Source organism: Bufo gargarizans, chromosome 11 (assembly GCF_014858855.1).
Source record: "Bufo gargarizans isolate SCDJY-AF-19 chromosome 11, ASM1485885v1, whole genome shotgun sequence".
NCBI lineage: Eukaryota > Metazoa > Chordata > Amphibia > Anura > Bufonidae > Bufo > Bufo gargarizans.
In genome coordinates, this window is record NC_058090.1 from 85,400,146 (window position 1) to 85,423,428 (window position 23,283).

Genomic DNA, 23,283 nt, shown 5'->3' on the forward strand with positions numbered 1-23,283 from the left:
ATACTTGGTTGTGCAGGGAAGGCACGGCTCTCTTGGAGAAGTAGTGCCGGCTGGGAACAACATACTGTGGGACAGCAAGCGACATGAGCTGTTTGAAGCTGTCTGTGTCCACCAGCCTAAATGACAGCATTTCATAGGCCAGTAGTTTAGAAATGCTGGCATTCAGGGCCAGGGATCGAGGGTGGCTAGGTGGGAATTTACGCTTTCTATCAAATGTTTGTGAGATGGAGAGCTGAACGCTGGCGTGTGACATGGTTGAGACGCTTGGTGACGGAGGTGGTGGTGGTGGTGTTGGTGGTACATCCCCTGTTTGCTGGGCGGCAGGTGCCAACGTTCCTCCAGAGGCGGAGGAAGAGGCCGAGGCGGCAGCAGCAGAATAGGCCGAGGCGGCAGCAGCAGAAGAGGTAGCAGGGGGAGCCTGAGTGACTTCCTTGGTTTTAAGGTGTTTACTCCACTGCAGTTCATGCTTTGCATGCAGGTGCCTGGTCATGCAGGTTGTGCTCAGGTTCAGAACGTTAATGCCTCGCTTCAGGCTCTGATGGCACAGCGTGCAAACCACTCGGGTCTTGTCGTCAGCACATTGTTTGAAGAAGTGCCATGCCAGGGAACTCCTTGAAGCTGCCTTTGGGGTGCTCGGTCCCAGATGGCGGCGGTCAGTAGCAGGCGGAGTCTCTTGGCGGCGGGTGTTCTGCTTTTGCCCACTGCTCCCTCTTTTGCTACGCTGTTGGCTCGGTCTCACCACTGCCTCTTCCTCCGAACTGTGAAAGTCAGTGGCACGACCTTCATTCCATGTGGGGTCTAGGACCTCATCGTCCCCTGCATCGTCTTCCACCCAGTCTTGATCCCTGACCTCCTGTTCAGTCTGCACACTGCAGAAAGACGCAGCAGTTGGCACCTGTGTTTCGTCATCATCAGAGACATGCTGAGGTGGTATTCCCATGTCCTCATCATCAGGAAACATAAGTGGTTGTGCGTCAGTGCATTCTATGTCTTTCACCGCTGGGGAAGGGCTAGGTGGATGCCCTTGGGAAACCCTGCCAGCGGAGTCTTCAAACAGCATAAGAGACTGCTGCATAACTTGAGGCTGAGACAGTTTCCCTGGTATGCATGGGGGTGATGTGACAGACTGATGGGGTTGGTTTTCAGGCGCCATCTGTGCGCTTTCTGCAGAAGACTGGGTGGGAGATAATGTGAACGTGCTGGATCCACTGTCGGCCACCCAATTGACTAATGCCTGTACCTGCTCAGGCCTTACCATCCTTAGAACGGCATTGGGCCCCACCATATATCGCTGTAAATTCTGGCGGCTACTGGGACCTGAGGTAGTTGGTACACTAGGACGTGTGGATGTGGCAGAACGGCCACGTCCTCTCCCAGCACCAGAGGGTCCACTAACACCACCACGACCATGTCCACGTCCGCGTCCCTTACTAGATGTTTTTCTCATTGTTATGGTTCACCACAACAACAAAAATATTATTTGGCCCAATGTATTGTATTCAAATTCAGCGGGATATAAATTTGAGGCCTAGTATTTAGGCGCTGGGTGACCGGTATGGATTTAGTGACAGAATTAGACTTGGAAATGCACAGAAGCGTGTGTGTGAAGTTATTCTGAATGACCCTATGTGCACCTTCAATATGATCTACCCTTTTAGGGATAGATTTCAAATAGCTCTGATATAGCAGAAACGACTAAATTATGAAATTGCTAAATTGGGAATTGTATTTCAACCCAGAACAAAAAATGTGCTTTGACGGACACTAAATAACTTTCCCAGCCACAACAGGACAGCGGTAACGAGAGATTTAGCGGGATATAAATTTGAGGCCTAGTATTTAGGCGCTGGGTGACAGGTATGGGTTTAGTGACAGAATTAGATTTGGAAATGCACAGTAGCGGGTGTGTGAAGTTATTCTGAATGACCCTATGTGCACCTTGAATATTATATACCCTTTTAGGGATAGATTTCAAATAGCTCTGATATAGCAGAAACCACTAAATTATGAAATTGCTAAATTGGGAATTGTACTTCAACCCAGAACAAGAAATGTGCTTGAACGGACACTAAATAACTCGCCCAGCTACAGCACTAAGGACAGATTTAGCGGGATATAAATTTGAGGCCTAGTATTTAGGCGCTGGGTGACAGGTATGGGTTTAGTGCCAGAATTAGACTTGGAAATACACAGTAGCGGGTGTGTGTGAAGTTATTCTGAATGACCCAATGTGCACCTTGAATATTATATACCCTTTTAGGGATAGATTTCAAATAGCTCTGATATAGCAGAAACCACTAAATTATGAAATTGCTAAATTGGGAATTGTATTTCAACCCAGAACAAGAAATGTGCTTGAACGGACACTAAATAACTCGCCCAGCTACAGCACTAGGGACAGATTTAGCGGGATATAAATTTGAGGCCTAGTATTTAGGCGCTGGGTGACAGGTATGGGTTTAGTGCCAGAATTAGACTTGGAAATACACAGTAGCGGGTGTGTGTGAAGTTATTCTGAATGACCCTATGTGCACCTTGAATATTATATACCCTTTTAGGGATAGATTTCAAATAGCTCTGATATAGCAGAAACCACTAAATTATGAAATTGCTAAATTGGGAATTGTATTTCAACCCAGAACAAGAAATGTGCTTGAACGGACACTAAATAACTCGCCCAGCTACAGCACTAAGGACAGATTTAGCGGGATATAAATTTGAGGCCTAGTATTTAGGCGCTGGGTGACCGGTATGGATTTAGTGACAGAATTAGACTGGGATATGGCCAAAAAATAAACAGACTATTGCTGGTTAAATGCACTTGGTGTGACAGCTTCACCCTGATGTAGGCTTTAGCCAAAAAACAACCACACCATTGAGGGTTAAATGCACTTGGTGACAGGCGCAGCTTGCCCCTGATTTAGTATATGGCCAAAAAATGAACAGACTATTGCTGGTTAAATGCACTTGGTGTGACAGCTTCACCCTGATGTAGGCTTTAGCCAAAAAACAACCACACCATTGAGGGTTAAATGCACTTGGTGACAGGCGCAGCTTGCCCCTGATTTTGTATATGGCCAAAAAATGAACAGACTATTGCTGGTTAAATGCACTTGGTGTGACAGCTTCACCCTGATGTAGGCTTTAGCCAAAAAACAACCACACCATTGAGGGTTAAATGCACTTGGTCGCAGCTTGTGCTGGCGCACCACAAGACACAAAATGGCCGCCGATCACCCCAGAAAAATGTGACTGACAAACGGTCTGGGCAGCCTAAAAACAGTGAGCAATTGAGGATCAGCAGCTCAATGATCCACAGCTGCAGATCGATCAGTTAATCAAGTCCTTTGGAGGAGTTAATCTGCCTAATCTCGCCCTACTGTCGCAGCCGCAACCTCTCCCTACGCTAATCAGAGCAGAGTGACGGGCGGCGCTATGTGACTCCAGCTTAAATAGAGGCTGGGTCACATGGTGCTCTGGCCAATCACAGCCATGCCAATAGTAGGCATGGCTGTGATGGCCTCTTGGGGCAAGTAGTATGACGCTTGTTGATTGGCTGCTTTGCAGCCTTTCAAAAAGCGCCAAGAAAGCGTCACAAAAGCGCGAAGAAAGCGACGAACACCGAACCCGAACCCGGACTTTTACGAAAATGTCCGGGTTCGGGTCCGTGTCACGGACACCCCAAAATTCGGTACGAACCCGAACTATACAGTTCGAGTTCGCTCATCCCTAGTCCCTATCACTAAAGATACTGCCTCACTTTGGACTTACTTAAGCCTACAATATTCAGGGCAGTGTCAGAACCAGCTCTAAACGTACTCTGCTCAGAAGTCCCAGGTAGATCGGCGTGTTCAGTCAAAAAGAGGTGCTACCCTCAATATATTGCAAGAAAATGTAGACTAGAACCTTCAGACTCACAGGTGCATAGCCATGAAGCAAACATAATTACAAAAAACAAAATGGCTATGCACCTGTGATTCTGAAGGTTCTAGTCTAAATTTTCTTGCAATATATTGAGGGTAGCACCTCTTTTAGACTGAACACACCCATCTACCTGGGACTTCTGAGCAGAGTACGTTTGTAGCTGGTTCCTACACTGCCCTGAATATTGTAGGCTTAAGTAAGTCCAAAGTGAGGCAGTATATTTAGTGATAGGTAGCGGTAGCCACCTTGACGCCTGGTAGATGGGCCCGACACGTATGTGCGCTAAGAGCTTCCATTATTCATTTATAGTGGGTATTGTACCACTTTTATCTAGAATGACCCCCATTTCTTAGCTCTATTGTTTGTATATATAATAGTGTGCAGCCATTTAGTTTTTTGTAATTAAAACACACAAAGATTTAATCTTCTTCTGGAGTTCATAATTATGCCTCATAGAACCTCTGATCTCGCAGTGATAATTTATTGATGTGTAAGGATCCATCAGTTTCACTGCTCAGGCTTCCTCTATACTCATTCCACAATCTTTTATCATCAATATGTCTTCCAGGTTCAGTAGTAACAATAAAAGTTCCCTTTGGTAACAAAACCCAGTTGATCACTGTGATCGCCATCTGATGGACACGTAGAATTACATCTCCCCCTTCAGCTGCAAATACTTGTTCCAGTACCCATGGTTTACCAGAGATGACACCTGATAGAAAGTAATTGTATCTGACCGCCGACACATTGTCCATGCGGAGTCTGATACAGGCCCTGACCGTGTTGTTGACAAAGCTGCGGATCGCAAGTGATCCCGCCAACAACTCCAGAGAGTTGATGTGGAGTAGGGATTCGACCTGGGACCAAGGACCCCCGGTGGAGACGCCATTGTAATGAGCGCCCTACCCGTGGAGGCTGGCATCCAACTCGATAATAAGATCGGGCTGAGGACCAAATATGGCTCTGCCGTTCCAGGACGAGAGGTTGTGGATCCACCAACTCAACTCGTGCCTGGTCTCCGTATCCAGAGTGATGGTATCGGCGTAAGAAGCTCCCTCCCGCAGGTGAGCGATCTTGAGTCGCTGAAGTGCCCTGTAATGAAGCGGATCCAGAAAAATCGCCTGAATGGAGGAAGCAAGAAGTCCTATTATCCTGGCGAGATGTCTGAGGGATAAATGAGGTAACGCAAGAGAATGTCTCAACTCCTTCCGAATATTCCGAACCTTCACATGCGGTAAACTGAGAGATTGCGAAACGGAATCTATCTGGAAACCCAAAAACTCCATTGTGGTGGAAGGAGTCAAGCATGACTTCTCCTGATTGATGACAAACCCCAGATCGGAAATGAGGGAAATAGCCAATTGAAGATGGGATTGAAGAGAATCCGGACTGGACGCCATGAAGAGAATGTCGTCAAGATTTATCACTAGACGCACTCCCCGACTGCGTAACCAGGCCACCACCGGGCGCATAAGTTTGGTGAAACACCACGGGGCGGACAAGAGGCCGAATGGAAGGCATGTAAAGCGCCACACCTGACCTCTCCAGACAAAACGTAACAGGTCCCTTGAGGCGGGAGCCACTGGGACAGTGAGGTAAGCGTCCCTCAGATCTATCTTTGCCATCCAATCTCCAGGAAGGAGCATGTCTCTCAGGAGGTGAATCGCCTCCATTTTGAAATGGCGGTATCTGACGAAATTGTTCAAGGCCTTTAAATTGATAACCGGGCGCATTTGACCCCCTTTTTTCTGCACCAGGAAGATGCTGCTCAAGACCCCGAAAGAGTCTGTGGGAGCCCTCTCTATCGCCCTTTTGTCCCACAGGTCCGTGAGCTCTGAGTCGATGAGAGCGCGAGCAGGACCAGGGGGAAACTGGGTTTTTGGTGCTGGGAGCCCCACGGGGTTGGACACCAGTTCTATGATGAAACCCCTGATCGTGGAAAGAACCCAAGGATCGGAAGACACCTTTTTCCACGCATGGCAAAAGAATTGGAGTCTTCCCCCCACCGGAAAGTCGGACAGAAGGAGAGGGGATGGATGACTCACCGTAAGGTTTCCTGGAGTTGGGATGTCCACGGAATCCTCTGCCGCGGTTGAAACCCCCACGGGTGGGGAATAAGGAGGGCTGATGCTGTTGATCCTGCAATGAGGGTCTGTGGACGAAGGAGCCTCTGCCCGAACCACAGGCATAAGAGGAGGAACGGACGGGCAGACGGCCCCTGAAACTGCCGGCCCTGGCAGAAAAACGGTTGGGAAAGACCTTGCGCATTGACGTCTGCGCCTTGTCAAGGGCGGTAAAAGCCCCCACATATCTACCTAGCTCCTTTATGAAGGGCTCACCGAAAAGGAGCCCCTGGGCGTCCTTGCCTGCTTCGGAGATCGCTAAATTTGCCAATTTTGGCTCAATCTTCATTAATAGCGCCTTGCGTCGTTCTATGGCCAATGATGTATTGGCGTTTCCGGTAAGACAGATAGCTCTCTGAGCCCAGCCACTCAACTCCTCTGGGTCGACCTGATTGCCAGCCGCCCTGGCCGATTCGGCCATGTCTAAAATCTTAGCCAGTGGACCCATGACGTTTAGGACCTTATCCTGGCATGCCCTTAGGGCAGAGTCCAGACCCTTGCGGGGATTGAACCCAGTTATTGTTAAGAACTGGACCATTTTAGGGTCCACTATTGGCGTCTCACAAACTTTGTGAGGGATTAAAGGCCTAGGACACTGAGCCCGTAACTTAGTACGCACCTCCTTGGTGAGGGCTTTGCGGGTCATAGACTCAAGATACTGAGTGACATGCAATGCAGGGAGCCACTCAGAGGACCGCGGATGGTGCAGTGCATTGGGATCAAACATGGGGTCCCCCAACGGATCCACGAGTGGATCAGAAGACCCAGAAGGGGCTTCAGGGTAAGCATCAATAGCAGGTGGCGGTAAGTCCTGGTCTACAGGATCAACTATGACCCCCATCAAATCCTCCTCTGAATCATGCAGGGAGTGGTGCAGCGCCTCCTCATCAGATTCTCTATCAGAGTCGGAACCATGTTCGGGCTGTGACCGCGCCGATTTCCACCTCGCGCACATTCTGCCTGGCGCGGACAGGCTCTCTTACGCGACCATAGCGCGTCGTCCATGGATGGAACTAAGCCATCATTCTCAGTTGCTCTAGAGGCAGGAGTGGGATGTAAGGCTAAAGCCTGGGTAACAGATTGTGAAATAGCCGAGGACATAGAGCCCATGGCAGACATTATAGCGCTAGAAATGGAGTGCTGCATGGCTAGAGTCTGAGGGTCCAGAGTGGGAGAATCCTTTGAAGGGTCCCCAGACCTCCTGGGAGAAGGGGAAACCTGACCCCTAGATACTGGGTCCTGAGTGGGGTTAAGCCTGGGGGACCGGGAGCGAGAGTGGTGGGACATAGTGAGAGGGTTAATCACCCTGATGAGTACAATATACTGTAGAACAAGGGGGCACCGAAGTGGCACAGGAGCAAAGAACAACACAAGACCGGCGCTGCAGGAGTTGACTGTGGCACGGATCAGCGGAAGCAGTCACCAGCCGTACGAAGTCCCGCGAGATCTTGGCGGCAAACGCCACACGCCGAGATCTCGCGAGAAACCAGTCAGGGGAGAAGAGAGGAGCTGGCTGGAAACGGCGCGCAAGATGGCGCCGCCTCCCTGCAGCAGCGCGGACACACAGGAGCAGGAGGAGGTCCGGAAGCGCAGTGAGTATAACGCTTCAAGGAACCCCCACCGGAGACATGAGGAGCAAAACCGCTCACCCCCCCCCCCCCCCACACCAGAGCCGAGCGCAGCTCCCGCTGCAGGGAAGAGAGGAAGGGGGGAACAACTATAAGAAAATATAAGATAGGCAATAAGAGGGAAAGAATACCTATAAAAGTAGGCAGTACAGAAATACAATTAATATGTAAAAATACAATAAAAATACAACAAATACAATAATAATGCCCTAAGGGAACACTAAAAGGGAACACCTCAGGGACAGAAATGAGCTGCTAAGGACAGGTGTAATACTTAACTGGAGCAGCAAAGAAAGAGGACTATCCCAGTGCGACCGTGGTTTATATGGACACTGGGAGGGAGTGGGTGGGCTTGTTGCCATAGTTACTGCATATTTTAAGTGTTTTGTCTTTGCTGCTATAGAAAAAGTAAAGAAAGAGAGATGCAATAGGAGCCTCCGTGTCCTGGAATAAAATTGCTTGGTCACTAGGGTGCAAAAGAGGCTGGTTACTAAGGGGTTAAATGGCGTACAAGGACTAATTACTTTTCTTAATTTCTGTAAAATCTTGAGCATTAATTTGGATTTCAATGTTATTTTTGGGGCACAGTGGGCCCATTATAAAACTACACAACGTATCGCTGTCATGAGTTCTTTATTTATGTCATACAGTATTCCACGAATTATGCTATTGATACTATTTGTTTACGGCATAATGCTGTACATGGGGCTCACATACCGAGCTTACTCTATAGACGACGGGTGCAAGCTGTATGATGACTCTGATCTCATTCATTTAACCCCTCAGATGCTGCTGTCAATAATGATTGTGTCATCTGTGGGGTTAGACAGAAGGAGGGGCGTTCCTCCGGTCCCCCGATCGGAGCTCTCACGGCAAAATCATGGGGTTCCAATCATTTACCATGACAAGCTGGGGTCTTGTGAAGGCTCCCAGTGCTGTTATACTGAGCTGCCTGAAAAAGACGGCCAGACAGGCAGCCTGTGAAAACTCCATAGCATTCTTTTGTGGTCTATGAGACAAGTAAACAAAAGATTGCATGTTGATGTCCCCTAAGGGGACTAAAAATGACAGTAAGAAAAAAGTTTATAGAAAAACAAATATATAAAAAAAAAAATCATCCCCTTTCACAATTTTATATATAAAAATAAACATAACAAGCATCCTCACATCCAAAAATGTTAACTATTAAAGGGGTTTTCTGGAATTTTATCCTCTGGCTAGTCCATCAGTATCTGATTGGTGGGGGTCCGACAGATCAGCTGTGTGAGAAAGTATCGGCACTCGCAGTAGAGCCACGGCCTTCTCCGGCTTTCCTAGGACATGTGACGTCACGTTCACTGGTCACATGGCCTAGGTGCGGCTCAGCCCCATTGAAGAGAAAAGGGCTGAGCTCCGATACCAAGCACAGTCTTCTTTCTGCTTTATAGTAGAATAAGAAAATAACTTTGAGAACAGAGAGTCACTTTCCTCCCATAGGGCACACTTAATGGAATAAATGTCTTCAGCATCTACCGGGGGGTTGTATGACTTCACTCTTTACGTGATGAATAAAGACACAGCAGGTGATGAATAACACAACGCCGGATAACACCCAACGTATCATATGTAATGTACCGAGATCCTTTTGGTTTTGTCTTGTCAAGGAAGATCCTGAAAAATAGGAAACGATTAAGTTTGGTTTTAATTGACAACTATAAGAGATGATAATATGAGTTTAGGCCTTTGTCTTCAGCGTCATGGTCTTCAGAGCCTTACACTTAGCAGTCACCAGGATTTTCAGCTCACAGTTAAGATGGCTGAAGGCCGTGTCTGATACTTCAAGTAGACAAAGATATATCTGCCTTATATTAGTATCACCCACAATGAATGACACCAGTGTGGACATAGAATTACCTCTCCTGCAGAATTCCCCGGGGATCACAGACTTGGAGACAATACTGACAGGGTTACGTGCGGTGCAGGTATAGGTGAGGTTCACATCACTGGGAGGTACATACAGGACACCTCCGGTCACATTTATATGACCGCTCTGTGCAGTACTCCATGTTATAGTCACATCTCGTTTGTCCACGACGCACAACAAACCTAGTGCACAAGTATCATTCCTGGTGAGGCTGTGGTTGATCTTGATGTCTCCAGATGATAAACTCTCTATATAAAAGATATATAAATACACATTATAGTACTTCTGTACAGTAAGTAGGACTGCCATACTAAACATATAAATGGCACTGCTATGCTGCACACATAAGTAGCACTGCCATAAATATGTATAGATTCAGTGGTAGTGTTTCTAATTTGTGAAGACATCTAAGACTGGCCAAACACAAGATATAGCTGTTGGCTACCCAACCACTTGTTCATCTGCTATGATGGGCTCAGCCAAGTGCATATGGATGTAGCAAACATTAACTTAACATTAAGATTTCATTCATACACAGCATTTTTTGGAAAAATGCCATTGCAGTTTTTCATGTAGTTTTTCTGAGCTAAAGCCAGAAATGTATCCAGCAGGAAGGAGAAGTTCAGGGAGCCCCTGAGGACCCCAGAAGATGGGCATGGTAGTGGCCCTGATAAGATGTTGTGTCTTGATGTACACCCTCAGGCCATTGCTCCCTGCAGTGGAAAGGTGATTTGAAGAATCAGGCCAGAAGTATAAGTAACAAAGTATCTCAGTGCCAAATATAACTTGTGGTATACCCAGCAGTATGTACAAAGTGAAATTTCTGTACCCCAGATGATGGGACATGATGGTTGCTAAAATGGCAATTAGTACACCTCAGTTGTACTTTCTTGATGATAACTCTCTCACACTTCTGGCTAGCAGCAATATGCTGGCACTTGTGGATATAAGTGTCTACTCTGTAATGCAGGCTTGGAGTTAGTCTGGCCTGGATGTAATCTAGGTGGTGGGTGTCTGAACTGTATGCCTTCACCTGCAGCAGAGGCTGTAAAGCTTTAGTTGCTGTTAACATGCTGTAGCTTCTCAGATAGAAGTGGTTCTTCTAATCTCTTTGGAATAGTGGTCTGAACAAGGTCCCTTAGAGTAGGAGTTCAAGCATGTGCTTCCTTTCTCCACACTAACTAGATTAGGACTCCCCCTCCTGGCAGGAAATAGGAGGATCAGCCCACTCCTACCAAGAAGGTAGGAACTGGGTGATTAAACCTGTCCCTGCCAACCATACCTCTCATGCTGGTGTACTGGGTGTAACAAGGCAAAGCAATTGCAGATACCCCCAGGTCTGGGGTATTGTAGAAGTATGAGTATTTAGGTAATAGTGACCACAATATAATTATATTCCCCTAAACTAAAAGAAGCAAACTCTGTCAGGTTTGGGGGGGGGGGGGGGAGAGCAAGCAAATGAAAAAACCTGCAATTTGACAATTTTTTTACATGTTTATGCAGTTTAGCACTCTGTATCAATAAGATGCTAACTTTATTGTAAAGGTCATTATGAAGATATGAAATTTATATCTGTTTTAGGTCTTATTACTTTTGCACAAGAAAGTCACTTTTTTTTTACAAAATAACTTTTTGTTTTGTTTCATCGCTTTTCAAAAGCAATACCTTTTTTATTATTATTATTCCATCAACAGAGTTCAGTGAGAACTTTTGTGCTGGACTAGTTCTTATTGGAATCTTTCAGGGATACACATCTGAGTTTTTAATCACTTCTTACTCTTTTTTTTTGGGGGGGGGACCAAAATGGAAGCTAATTGTTCTTCTTATATATTTTTTTTGTAGTGCTTCCTACCATGCAAGATAAATGAGTTGTTGTTATGTAGTATGGGTCATTACAAAATGGCAAGGTTAATTATGTGTATTTTTTTTTATTGTCTTTTATATTTTTTCAAAAATAAAAGCGTGTAAGGGAAAAATGGGTTTCTAATTAAAACTATTTTAAAAAATGTTGCTAGATGTTATGTGAGGTCTTTTCTATTCACATTTTTTTTAGCCCCACTAGGGGATTTAGCCGTGCAATCCTTTGGCCGCTTCAGTATTCCTGCAATACTTCTCTACTGTTATGTGTTCTGTCTGTCAGTGTATGGCTAACTAATGACTATTAGGTCCTGCCTAACGCAGAGTCTTAATAGGCTCCGATACATGGCAAACAATGGGTGCCATTGGTAAGCTTATGGCTGCCACATCCGCACTTTGCCAACCTATGTTTGTATTGCAGGGGTGCTGATGGGCTGACAGAGGGAGCTGCCTGTAAAACCCCTTAGATGCTACTGTCAGTATAGACGTCTGCAGCTAAGAAGCTAAATGGCCAGGACTGTGGTTAACTCTGATCCCAGCAGTTATAGGGGGAGAAGTTTCAGGAGAAGAGGTTGCTATTAATTAGCATCAAACTCAGATCCCTGAGCTTGAGAAAAGCATTAAAAGGATCCACCGACGTCCTGTCCTAGAATGTGAGTAGGTCTGGGTGCCACCAGTTGCAGAGCTGTCTAGCGGTCTGAGGGGTCGGGGCCTCCTTACACATTACGCTCTGGCACTTGCATATGCTGTCAGGTTGTTTGCTCAGGATGACCTATCATAGGCAGGATCACATCATTACCATCTATTGTAGATTAGTGTAGTGACCCCCCCTTCCCACTACCCTATACAGCTCTGCAAGTGATGACACCCGGAGCTGCTCACATTCTAGGACACGATGCAGGCGGCCACTTTAAACTGTTCCCAGAGACTCCATAAATGACCTGTTTCTTTTGCCTAAGCATCGCTTGGGATAATAGGTAGGCAGTTACCACAGGACTGGTCAGTCACTATATTTGGCTTCTGAGATATAACTAGAGTGTGGAATGGAGGATGATACTAATCTTTCATCTTTTTTATGGCATTATTTTTATCTATTTTTACATTTTGGTTGTAGACCCTCCAGATTATTTCTATGGTGAATACCACTGGACCGCCAGGAATGTTGCATTACCATCATCATGTGAGCACAGTACATTAGACCTGCGATCACATAGGAACTGACTGTATCATAAAACGCTACGATGCAATTAGTTCAGGTCAAGGAAGTCGCGGTCAGTCCAGAAGATGTGGCCAAGACATGTGAATCAGTCCAAAAACATTTGTTATCAGTCCTGCCATTACTCATGTCCCTCACCATCATATTGTGCAATGCCCAAGGAGGATCCCCAGGGTATTTCTAGTATACTCAGTTATATGCCCCCCTAAACCACCATGAATTATGGTATTAATCCCCTAAGTATTCTGAACCAGTAGGGATGATAGCATTAACCACATTGATACACCAGACCACCAGTGGTACTGACATTAACTTCACTGATGCACCAGACCACCAGTGATCCTGACATTAACTTCACTGATACACCAGACCACCAGTGATCCTGACATTAACTTCATTGATACACAAGACCACCAGTGATCCTGACATTAACCAAACCGATACAGTAGACCACCAGTGATCCTGACATTAACTTCACCGATACAGTAGACCACCAGTGATCCTGACATTAACTTCACCGATATAGTAGACCACCAGTGATTCTGACATTAACTTCACCGATACAGTAGACCACCAGTGATCCTGACATTAACTTCACCGATACAGTAGACCACCAGTGATCCTGACATTAACTTCACCGATATAGTAGACCACCAGTGATTCTGACATTAACTTCACCGATACAGTAGACCACCAGTGATCCTGACATTAACTTCACCGATACAGTAGACCACCAGTGATTCTGACATTAATAACACTGATACATTAGATTATCAGTGATGCTGACATTAACCATTTTACTAGGCTAGTAACCTTAAACCTGCGAGGATGATCTTATTTCCATCTCATACTACCAGCACATTTCAGTATTTATTATTCATCTGCCACCAGCTGTCAGAGCACCACGTGCTAGGTTTTCGTGGCTGTCAATATTCTGTTTGTTTAGCAATAGTAAAGCTCTTGCATGTGTTGTCCACTTCCCATGGCACCTGTGCTCACCTAGGTTATATGTATGATTGCATCTTAAATGCAGAAGCCTAGAATTTTGTCATATTAAAGGGCCCATAAATTATTTTTGGGGCCATGATGCCAGTTACATGTAGTGCTCCATAGTGACTGGTAATCAGTCGCACCCATCCTTTTAGATCAGATAATGAACAGCTTTGAAATGATCATTTCATCTTCCTTAGAACTCGTGCATTTTATGATGAAGGATAAGAAAGTAGTCCTTATGTGGTCTCTGATGTATCATGACTTTATAGAGTAATTGCAACATCTCCTTCTTGTGTTACATCAACAGTTTCCGAGGTGAGACCTCATGGGTGGTTCCACACTGAATAGCGTGAAGTTTTGATTTATTTTACATGTGGAATGCTTACCTTTTACCAATATGTTAGACCAATTACTGATCTTCCTTGTAGGGTGTGTTAAGGATTTTACTTCGCAGGTATAATTCCCAGAATGCTCCAGGTGAGCAGTCTGAACTTCATACTTATTAGATGAATCAAATTCCCGTACCATCTGTCCATCTCTGTAGAAAGCAAACTGCACTTCTGTAGGCTTTGTGTGTGGATGAAGAGTTGTGTGACAGGTCAGGGTCAAGACATCTCCTTCGAAAAATTCATTGTTCACTTTTATATTTGGTTGTGAGAATAGCTCTAAATATGAAAGAGATGGAAAATACATTACATAGAGTGATTTTACACTTACAACAACACTGAATTCATTCATGGTCCAGAAAAGAGAAGAAGATATCAGATAATAGAACCGGTATTCATACTTGCCCTCTATCTGGATTGGTTCCTCTACACTTTTTTTCCTCACTCTTCCATCTGTGGTTTGCACTTCACATGAATAGTTCCCAGAATGCTCCAGCTGTACCATGGAGACATCATAGATGTCCTTGTCACCAAATCCCTGAACAATTCGTCCTTCTCTGTAGAAAGCAAATAGTATCTGTGTGTTTTGTCTGGGAGGATGGAGACTTGTCTCACATTTTAGGGTCATGTTATTCTTCTTAAAAACGGGATGTGGGGTCACTTTTATGGTCGGAGTCTTAAACAGCTCTAGAAAAATAACTAAGTGTTAACTATATAATATTAGGGTGATTTGCACTAGTAGACCACATTCCATAGACACGAGTAGCATTTTGACATTACAGCAACACTGGAGAATGTAGAGAAGACTATGCATCTCATCCGGGTACAAAACATTTCTCAAAAATTTTCCCCAAAAATTCTAATTCGGGCTGTCCTAAATCACAATCCGATTTTACTGATACATGTGAAATAGAGAAGACGGAAAGGGCTTGAAGGGTTTCTACCATCAGAATTTCTGTTATGTAGTTCTGACATTAGCGATGTGCCAATGTCAGCAGTACATAGCAGTGTGTTTTTAACATTTGTCCCTGCGGCCGTTCTGCTGAAATACACACTTTTACAATATGCTAATGAGCCTCTAGGTGCTATGTGGGCGTAGATTCAGCACCTAGAGGCTCGAAAAACTAACCATGTATCCCGCCCCGCTCCTCTTGATTGATGCATCGTTGCGCCCGACTACGTCACAGTGAGAAAACTGGCACCAGGAGCACGGCCTTCACTCACTGCGCCTGCAGCGAATACAGAAGTGAACGGCGCAGGCGCGGGATTTCCTTAACGATGCATCAATCAAGAGTAGCAGACATCAATCAAGAGGAGCGGGGCGGGCAGAACAGAGGACCTGGGCGGGATACATGGTTAGTTTTTCGAGCCTCTAGGTGCTGAATCTACGCCCACATAGCACCTAGAGGCTCATTAGCATATTGTAAAAGTGTGTATTTCAGCAGAACGGCCGCAGGGACAAATGTTAAAAACACACTGCTATGTACTGCTGACATTGGCACATCGCTAATGTCAGAACTACATAACAGAAATTCTGATGGTAGAAACCCTTTAAGGTACAGCCACACAATCAGGTTTTCTGGTGCAGTTTTGGAAGCCAAAATCATGAGCAGATTAAAACAAAAAAATGGAGAAGTAGTATCTGTTATTTATGCCCCCCCTTATGATCCACTCCTGATTTTGGCTTCCAAAAATGCACGAAGAAACCTGACCATGTGGCTATACCCTAAGCGTGAGATCGGCAGGGGAGCGACTCCCGGGACCCTCACCAATCTGCTGTACAACGACGCCACAGCACTCCATGAATGATTATGCCTCTTCCTAGGCCCTGTGACCCCACTTTCATCTGTCACGTGATTTAGATGCAGCTCAGTCCAGTTTAAGTGAATGGGGCTGAGCTGCAATACCAAGCACAGCCACTATTGAACAGTCGGCACTGTACTTGGCAAGGCTGCAGCACTCCCAAAACTCTAGCAAGCATTACAGTGATTGGTGAGGGTGCCAGGATTCAGACCCCTGCAAATCTGAAATTGATGACTTAGCCTGATGATTAGCCATCAATTTGAAAATCTTGGATAGCGCCTTTAATGGCCATGCAAGATTATTTGGCAAATGACACAGTCATTAACAAACTTCAAGGAGTTGTCACTTTCTGTGCAGCACGGCTGCTTTTGGCTCCATTGGGGTGTGGATTTTAAATATGCCGCATGTCAGTATACCCTTGGGAAACTGTACTTTCCACGGATTTCACCTTTTAAAATGCAAAAACTAGAAAATGTTAGGAGATCTGCTGCAGACTCACTACATGTGGACACATCCTAACTCTTGACCCGGCATAGATTTATCGTCCCAGGTGCTGTAACCTAAACATGACAAAAAGTGAAGCCTGCACCAAAATCTAGAAGAAATATGCACCATATATAGCATCAAGTGCATTGGATATTCCCTCTCACTAAGCCCCCCCCCCCCCCCCCTTCAGTTTGTCCTAAATGCTGCAGCCTGGCTCATCTATCCTTCCACCCGCTTATACTGATGGTACTAGCCTGTGCCAGTCACTTCACTGGTTGCCCATCCACCACAGAATACAGTTCAAACTTCACCTCCATACATCTCCTCCCTCATTACCATCTACCACCCTATTCGTGCTCTCCACAGTGCTGCACCTCCATACATCTCCTCCCTCATTACCGTTTGCCACCCTACTCGTGCTCTCCACAGTGCTGCACCTCTATACATCTCCTCCCTCATTACCATCTGCCACCCTACTCGTGCTCTCCACAGTGCTGCTCCTCCAAACATCTGCTCCTGATCTCTGTCTACCACCCTACTTGTGCTCTGCACAGTGCTTCACCTCCATACTTCTCCTCCCTCATTTCCATCTACCACCCTATTTGTGCTCTCCACAGTGCTGCACTTCTATACATCTCCTCTCTCATTTCCATCTACCGCCCTACTCGTGCTCTCCACAGTGCTGCTCCTCCATACATCTCCTCGTGATCTCTGTCTACCACCCTACTCGTGCTCTCCACAGTGCTGCACCTCCATACATCTCCTCCCTCATTAACATCTACCACCCTACTCGTGCTCTCCACAGTGCTGCACCTCCATACATCTCCTCCCTCATTAACATCTACCACCCTACTCGTGCTCTCCACAGTGCTGCACCTCCATACATCTCCTCCCTCATTAACATCTACCACCCTACTTGTGCTCTCCACAGTGCTGCACCTCCATACATCTCCTCCTGATCTGTCTACCACCCTACGCATGCTCTTCACAGTGCTGCACCTCCATACATCTCCTCCCTCATTACCGTCTACCACCCTATGCGTGCTCTCCACAGTGCTGCACCTCCATACATCTCCCTCATTACCATCTATCACCCTTTTCGTGCTCTCCGTTCTGCCAGTGATCTAAGATTAAAATCCACCATAATCCGTACCTCTCACTCCCGTCTATAAGACTTTTCTCGAGTTGCACCTACTCTCTGGAATGCTCTGCCCCGGGATATCAGGTCAATTCCCAACTTCCCTACCTTCAAACGTGCCATAAAAACACATCTTTTCAGCCAGGCTTATCAAGCTTTCTAAAATGACTCTTTCCTGAGTAAACCCCTCCCCCACCAACTCCTGAGGCTTGGATGTGATCTATACCACTGCTTTCAGTACAAAAATGGCTTGACTACTACATATCGCAATCAACTACCTTATGTGTCACTCCCACTTCATCATAGATTGTAAGCTCTTGCGAGCAAGGCCCTCACTCCTAGTGCTGTGTATTAGCCAGTTATGTTGTGATGTATTTTGTTTCCTCCATGAACCCCTGAATTTGCAAAGCGCTGCAGAATATGGTGGTGCTATATAAATGAAGATTATTATTATTATTTTTGGATAGAAAAGTCACCACAAATGTGGCTAATCTGATCTCAACCTGACACAGTAGTGAATCGTAAGGATACATGTTGCTCCAATTGTATTGTGCACATCCTGCCTGGATTTACCTTGTACAGATACAGAAGCTTTCAGCTGCATATGTAGACCATGTAATATAATAGACTTCTTTTGTACATTTGTATTTCCCGGCACTTGTCCTGTCTACATTACTAATATGAAATTCCTCATCATCGCTCCCGTCTGTAATGACTTTGTTCTCTTTGTAAAATCTTGTCTGTCCTTCTCCATATCCAGGATAGTGGTGACATCGTAACGTCATCTCATCTCCTTCATAGACATATAGAGGGGTCTGCAGGATGAGCCAATCTGTAATACATAATGAGATAAGACGAGGGGACATGTATGATCTCTTATCAGTCCTGTTACCTGCTGTGTATAAGACGAGGGGACGTGTATGATCTCTTATCAGCCTGTTACCTGCTGTGTATAAGACGAGGGGATGTGTATGATCTCTTATCAGTCCTGTTACCTGCTGTGTATAAGACAAGGGGACGTGTATGATCTCTTATCAGTCCTGTTACCCTCTGTATATAAGACGAGGGGACGTGTATGATCTCTTATCAGTCCTGTTACCTGCTGTGTATAAGACGAGGGGACGTGTATGATCTCTTATCAGTCCTGTTACCTGCTGTGTATAAGACGAGGGGATGTGTATGATCTCTTATCAGTCCTGTTACCTGCTGTGTATAAGACAAGGGGACGTGTATGATCTCTTATCAGTCCTGTTACCCTCTGTATATAAGACGAGGGGACGTGTATGATCTCTTATCAGTCCTGTTACCTGCTGTGTATAAGACGAGGGGACGTGTATGATCTCTTATCAGTCCTGTTACCTGCTGTGTATAAGACGAGGGGACGTGTATGATCTCTTATCAGTCCTGTTACCTGCTGTGTATAAGACGAGGGGACGTGTATGATCTCTTATCAGTCCTGTTACCTGCTGTGTATAAGACGAGGGGACGTGTATGATCTCTTATCAGTCCTGTTACCTGCTGTGTATAATACGAGGGGACGTGTGTGATCTCTTATCAGTCCTGTTACCTGCTGTGTATAAGACGAGGAGACGTGTGTGATCTCTTATCAGTCCTGTTACCTGCTGTGTATAAGACGAGGGGACGTGTGTGATCTCTTATCAGTCCTGTTACCTGCTGTGTATTAGACGAGGGGATGTGTATGATCTCTTATCAGTCCTGTTACCTGCTGTGTATAAGACGAGAGGACGTGTGTGATCTCTTATCAGTCCTGTTACCTGCTGTGTATAATACGAGGGGACGTGTGTGATCTCTTATCAGTCCTGTTACCTGCTGTGTATAAGACGAGGGGACATGTATGATCTCTTATCAGTCCTGTTACCTGCTGTGTATAAGACGAGGGGACGTGTGTGATCTCTTATCAGTCCTGTTACCTGCTGTGTATAAGACGAGGGGACGTGTATGATCTCTTATCAGTCCTGTTACCTGCTGTGTATAAGACGAGGGGACGTGTATGACCTCTTATCAGTCCTGTTACCTGCTGTGTATAAGACGAGGGGACGTGTATGATCTCTTCTCAGTCCTGTTACCTGCTGTGTATAAGACGAGGGGACGTGTATGATCTCTTATCAGTCCTGTTACCTGCTGTGTATAAGACGAGGGGACGTGTATGACCTCTTATCAGTCCTGTTACCTGCTGTGTATAAGACGAGGGGACGTGTATGATCTCTTATCAGTCCTGTTACCTGCTGTGTATAAGACGAGGGGACGTGTATGACCTCTTATCAGTCCTGTTACCTGCTGTGTATAAGACGAGGGGACGTGTATGATCTCTTATCAGTCCTGTTACCTGCTGTGTATAAGACGAGGGGACGTGTATGATCTCTTATCAGTCCTGTTACCTGCTGTGTATAAGACGAGGGGACGTGTATGATCTCTTATCAGTCCTGTTACCTGCTGTGTATAAGACGAGGGGACGTGTGTGACCTCTTATCAGTCCTGTTACCTGCTGTGTGGGCAGCAATCCCAGGAGGGGGAAAGTAGTTGTGATAGTGGCAAAGATGAAGGTGGTATCTTTTTTGGCTGCAGCCCATAATGGAAAATGGAAGTAAAGTCAATGACCAAGCCCGTTTGGATACAATACATAAAGTCTATCTTTGCTGAATAGATGATGGGAGTTGCAGTACATATAGCAGCAATAGGCACAGTTCTGAGGTATATTCCAGAGTAAGCTTTGCCCAATAACTGTGTATAGGCAGTGAAAATACTAGAAATCCTCCCACAGCCTCTCTCTATAGTTCAACCTTCCCAAATAACCACAGGTGTGCAATTTTCAGTAACACTTTCTGCAATGCCCATTCTGCCTGGTACAGATACTAGGGTAGTGAGCTCCAGAGTCAATTAACCCTTTCCACATGCACTAAAGAGTTTTGCCATAAACAAGCGTTACCTTACTGTCTTTATCCAAGCACAGCCTTGAAAGTAGATCTAAACTATTCAAAATGTCAGTTCTCTTTCTCTCAGGGGAAGTCTCTCTGTTCAGTAGGTTTTTTGTTGCATCTTTCAGTCTCGGGATGAAGGTTCCCTGGACTAGGTCTAGCTTTTAGCAGCTCACACTAACGTGCCCTTTTTCTAGGCCGGCTCAGCAAGGGGGTGGAACCAGCCCATCACCCGGGCAATTGCACCAAGATTGCCAGTTTTAACTAATTACTGCCCATAGACAACCATTACTGATAACTAGTGCATAAGGGAATTGGTACATTAACAATAAATCACAACATTCACTCTGTAGCAGTTAGTGAACTGGTAGAATTACTCACCATTACTAACATCCAGTCTAGCGGGGTCGCTTATTTCTCCAGTACTGGTCTGACATCCGTAATTTCCACTGTGTGATGCTCCAGCATTTTGTATTGTATAGGATTTTCCACTGTGCACTTGCACATGGTCTTTGTACCATATATACTTCAGATCTTCTCCTCTAGTAGCCTCCACATCACAGGTCATTGTTATAGACTCCGTTGTGAATATCTTCTTGTAGTTTGGAGTGAAGGTCACCACAGGTCTGATGGAGGCTCCTATAAGACATCATGTATTACACTGAGGAATTCTAGACAGTCTTTTCCGAGAACCAATCAGGTGCCAATCAGGGCAATCTCTCCCCCGTTCTTCCTCCCAGTGTCATGTGATCATCCTTCCTTTTTCTCTCTCCTGGTATTTCCCTGCCAATTCTCAAAGTAAAATGGCTCTACGCGTAGTTTTATATGGTTCGTCAGTAAAACATTGGATTCAGTTTGCTACTAAGTTTTTGAGAAATTCGGAACCAATCATTTTAGTTCAGAATAGCTTCGCTCATCCTTACCCCGTACATATTAGAATATTGTCAGCCAGCCCCCAAGTTTTTTCTGGTTGGTGTTTGTTAAAGGTGTTTTCTGGGATTTTCATATTGATGTCTTCTCCTGATTACCAGGTTGGTGAGGGTCTGACCCCTGGCACCCTGGTAAGCTGTATTAAGAGGTCGTGGAGCTGAGCTGCAATACCGGACACAGCCTCTATGTAATGAAAGGCACTGTGCTGCAAGGAGGCCGCGGCACTCACCGGAGCTGTGGTGATCGCCGTAGCTTCCTCAAACAGCTGATCGGTGGAGGTGTCAGGTGTCAGGCCACAACCAATCTCATATTGATGACCTATCTTGAGGGTGAGCCATCAATATGAAAATCCCACAGAAACCTTTGAAGGGAGAACTCGACCGAAAGCCAGAAAACGGAAAAGTAAGCTTTTCAGTGAAGGTTTCCTCAACTTTATTGAAATAATAAGTCAATGTACATCTTCAATGTAATAGCTACACCAGGCTGGCCCATGTAATGGTAAATACCTGTATGTTAATCCATGTAAAATGCCACAATGGTGAGAACATGGACTAAACCTCCAAGTATGAACTTACACAGCACATTGTGTGATACAAGTGACCTCACGGTTCTCCATATATAAGGTTCTATTATAGAGAATAAAGCATGAAAGGATGAAGCTTACCTTCTCGTAGGAGAACCAACCCTGTAAAACAGAAGAGAAGTAGCATTATCAGGCATATAGTCCTGGTTCATTGGAGGTTGTTGCTACTAGTGTTGAGCGAATCAAAGTTCACAAAGTGGACTTCGATCCGAATTTCAGGGAAAATTAGATTTGCTGCAAAGCCAAATTTCCTTGTGCTTCGTGGTAACAAATCAAATTTCCCTAAAATGGCGGTAAAAAAAAATTATACTCACCTCATCCATTTGCGTGCGAAGACTCCGTCAAGGCCATCTTGATTGAAGATCCAGTGTGAAATCTTGTGCGCGGTGAAGTATGATGTCACCTCGCCGGCCAGTATGATGATGTCATCACACGCACCGCGTGAGATTTTGCGCTGGATCGGATCTTCAATTAAGATGGCCACAGCGGACTCTTCTTGAGCAAATGGATAAGGTGAGTATTTAAATTCTTCATCATCTCAGATGCCGCGATCAGCTATGAACATGGCATCTGATGGGTTCAATGACTGGGGAGCAGCAGTGTGAAATTCAGTGAAGCAGCCGAATCAAAGTTTTGAGAACTTTGCTCACCTGTAGTTGCTACCCTTAGTGTAAATGTGTATAGGTATAAGACCAGCACAATGTCCCCTCACAGATGCTTCTGTAGGTGTAGCTGTTCGTGCTTGGAAATCTGGAGTCGGTTAAACCAAGGTCCACACCAACTATCAGCAATATTGTCCTGATAGCTATCTCTCCACACCTGCACCCAAAGGAGATATTAACTATTGTACCTTTTTGTTGGCCACTTAAATTATTATTCCGAAACAAATTGGCTTTTAGGTGGTAAATAAAAGTTATAGAAACACTATACCTAGAAAGAGGGTACAACTACACAGGCAATACTCCTTCCCCTACTGTCAATCTGCAGCATTTTTGGAAACAAATATAGGGGTTGATCTCCTGCTGATCAGTTCAATCTTCACTACAGTCCAGCTGAGGGAGTTGGGCTGAACATTCATTTTGTCCTACTGAAGATTGGGGGGAGGCTCCTGCTGCAGCCAGTTATGGTATGATTGAATGTGCAAGTCCCCTAGGGGGACTTGAAAAGAGTGAAAGAAAAAGGTAAAAAAAAAAAAAGTTAAAAAAAAGATATCTAAAAAAATATATCTAAAAATGCAAAATACCCCTTTTCCCTATATTAAAAGTAAATAATAAAAAAAATAAAGGTTCATAGGCATTACCGCATCCCAAAATACCTGTACTTTTAAAATATGCATATTTTTCCCATGCGGTAATTGCCGTAATGAGAAAAAAATCG

At 45.2% G+C, this 23,283-nt stretch overlaps 1 protein-coding gene across 1 annotated transcript in view; it reads right to left on the reverse strand.

The window, feature by feature from the left end:
* Nucleotides 1-23,283, reverse strand: part of LOC122921383 — an 81,205-nt gene that overhangs the window by 48,098 nt on the left and 9,824 nt on the right. Inside the window, exons 2-12 of the mRNA XM_044271360.1 lie at nucleotides 21,988-22,008; nucleotides 20,775-21,032; nucleotides 18,031-18,289; nucleotides 15,255-15,259; nucleotides 14,436-14,717; nucleotides 14,031-14,309; nucleotides 9,569-9,826; nucleotides 9,182-9,325; nucleotides 7,950-8,072; nucleotides 5,970-7,025; nucleotides 4,831-5,839 (exon numbers count right to left, since the gene is read on the reverse strand). Coding sequence (XP_044127295.1) covers nucleotides 4,831-5,839; nucleotides 5,970-7,025; nucleotides 7,950-8,072; nucleotides 9,182-9,325; nucleotides 9,569-9,826; nucleotides 14,031-14,309; nucleotides 14,436-14,717; nucleotides 15,255-15,259; nucleotides 18,031-18,289; nucleotides 20,775-21,032; nucleotides 21,988-22,008 — 3,694 coding nt within the window. The remainder of the gene's footprint in view (nucleotides 1-4,830; nucleotides 5,840-5,969; nucleotides 7,026-7,949; nucleotides 8,073-9,181; nucleotides 9,326-9,568; nucleotides 9,827-14,030; nucleotides 14,310-14,435; nucleotides 14,718-15,254; nucleotides 15,260-18,030; nucleotides 18,290-20,774; nucleotides 21,033-21,987; nucleotides 22,009-23,283) is intronic.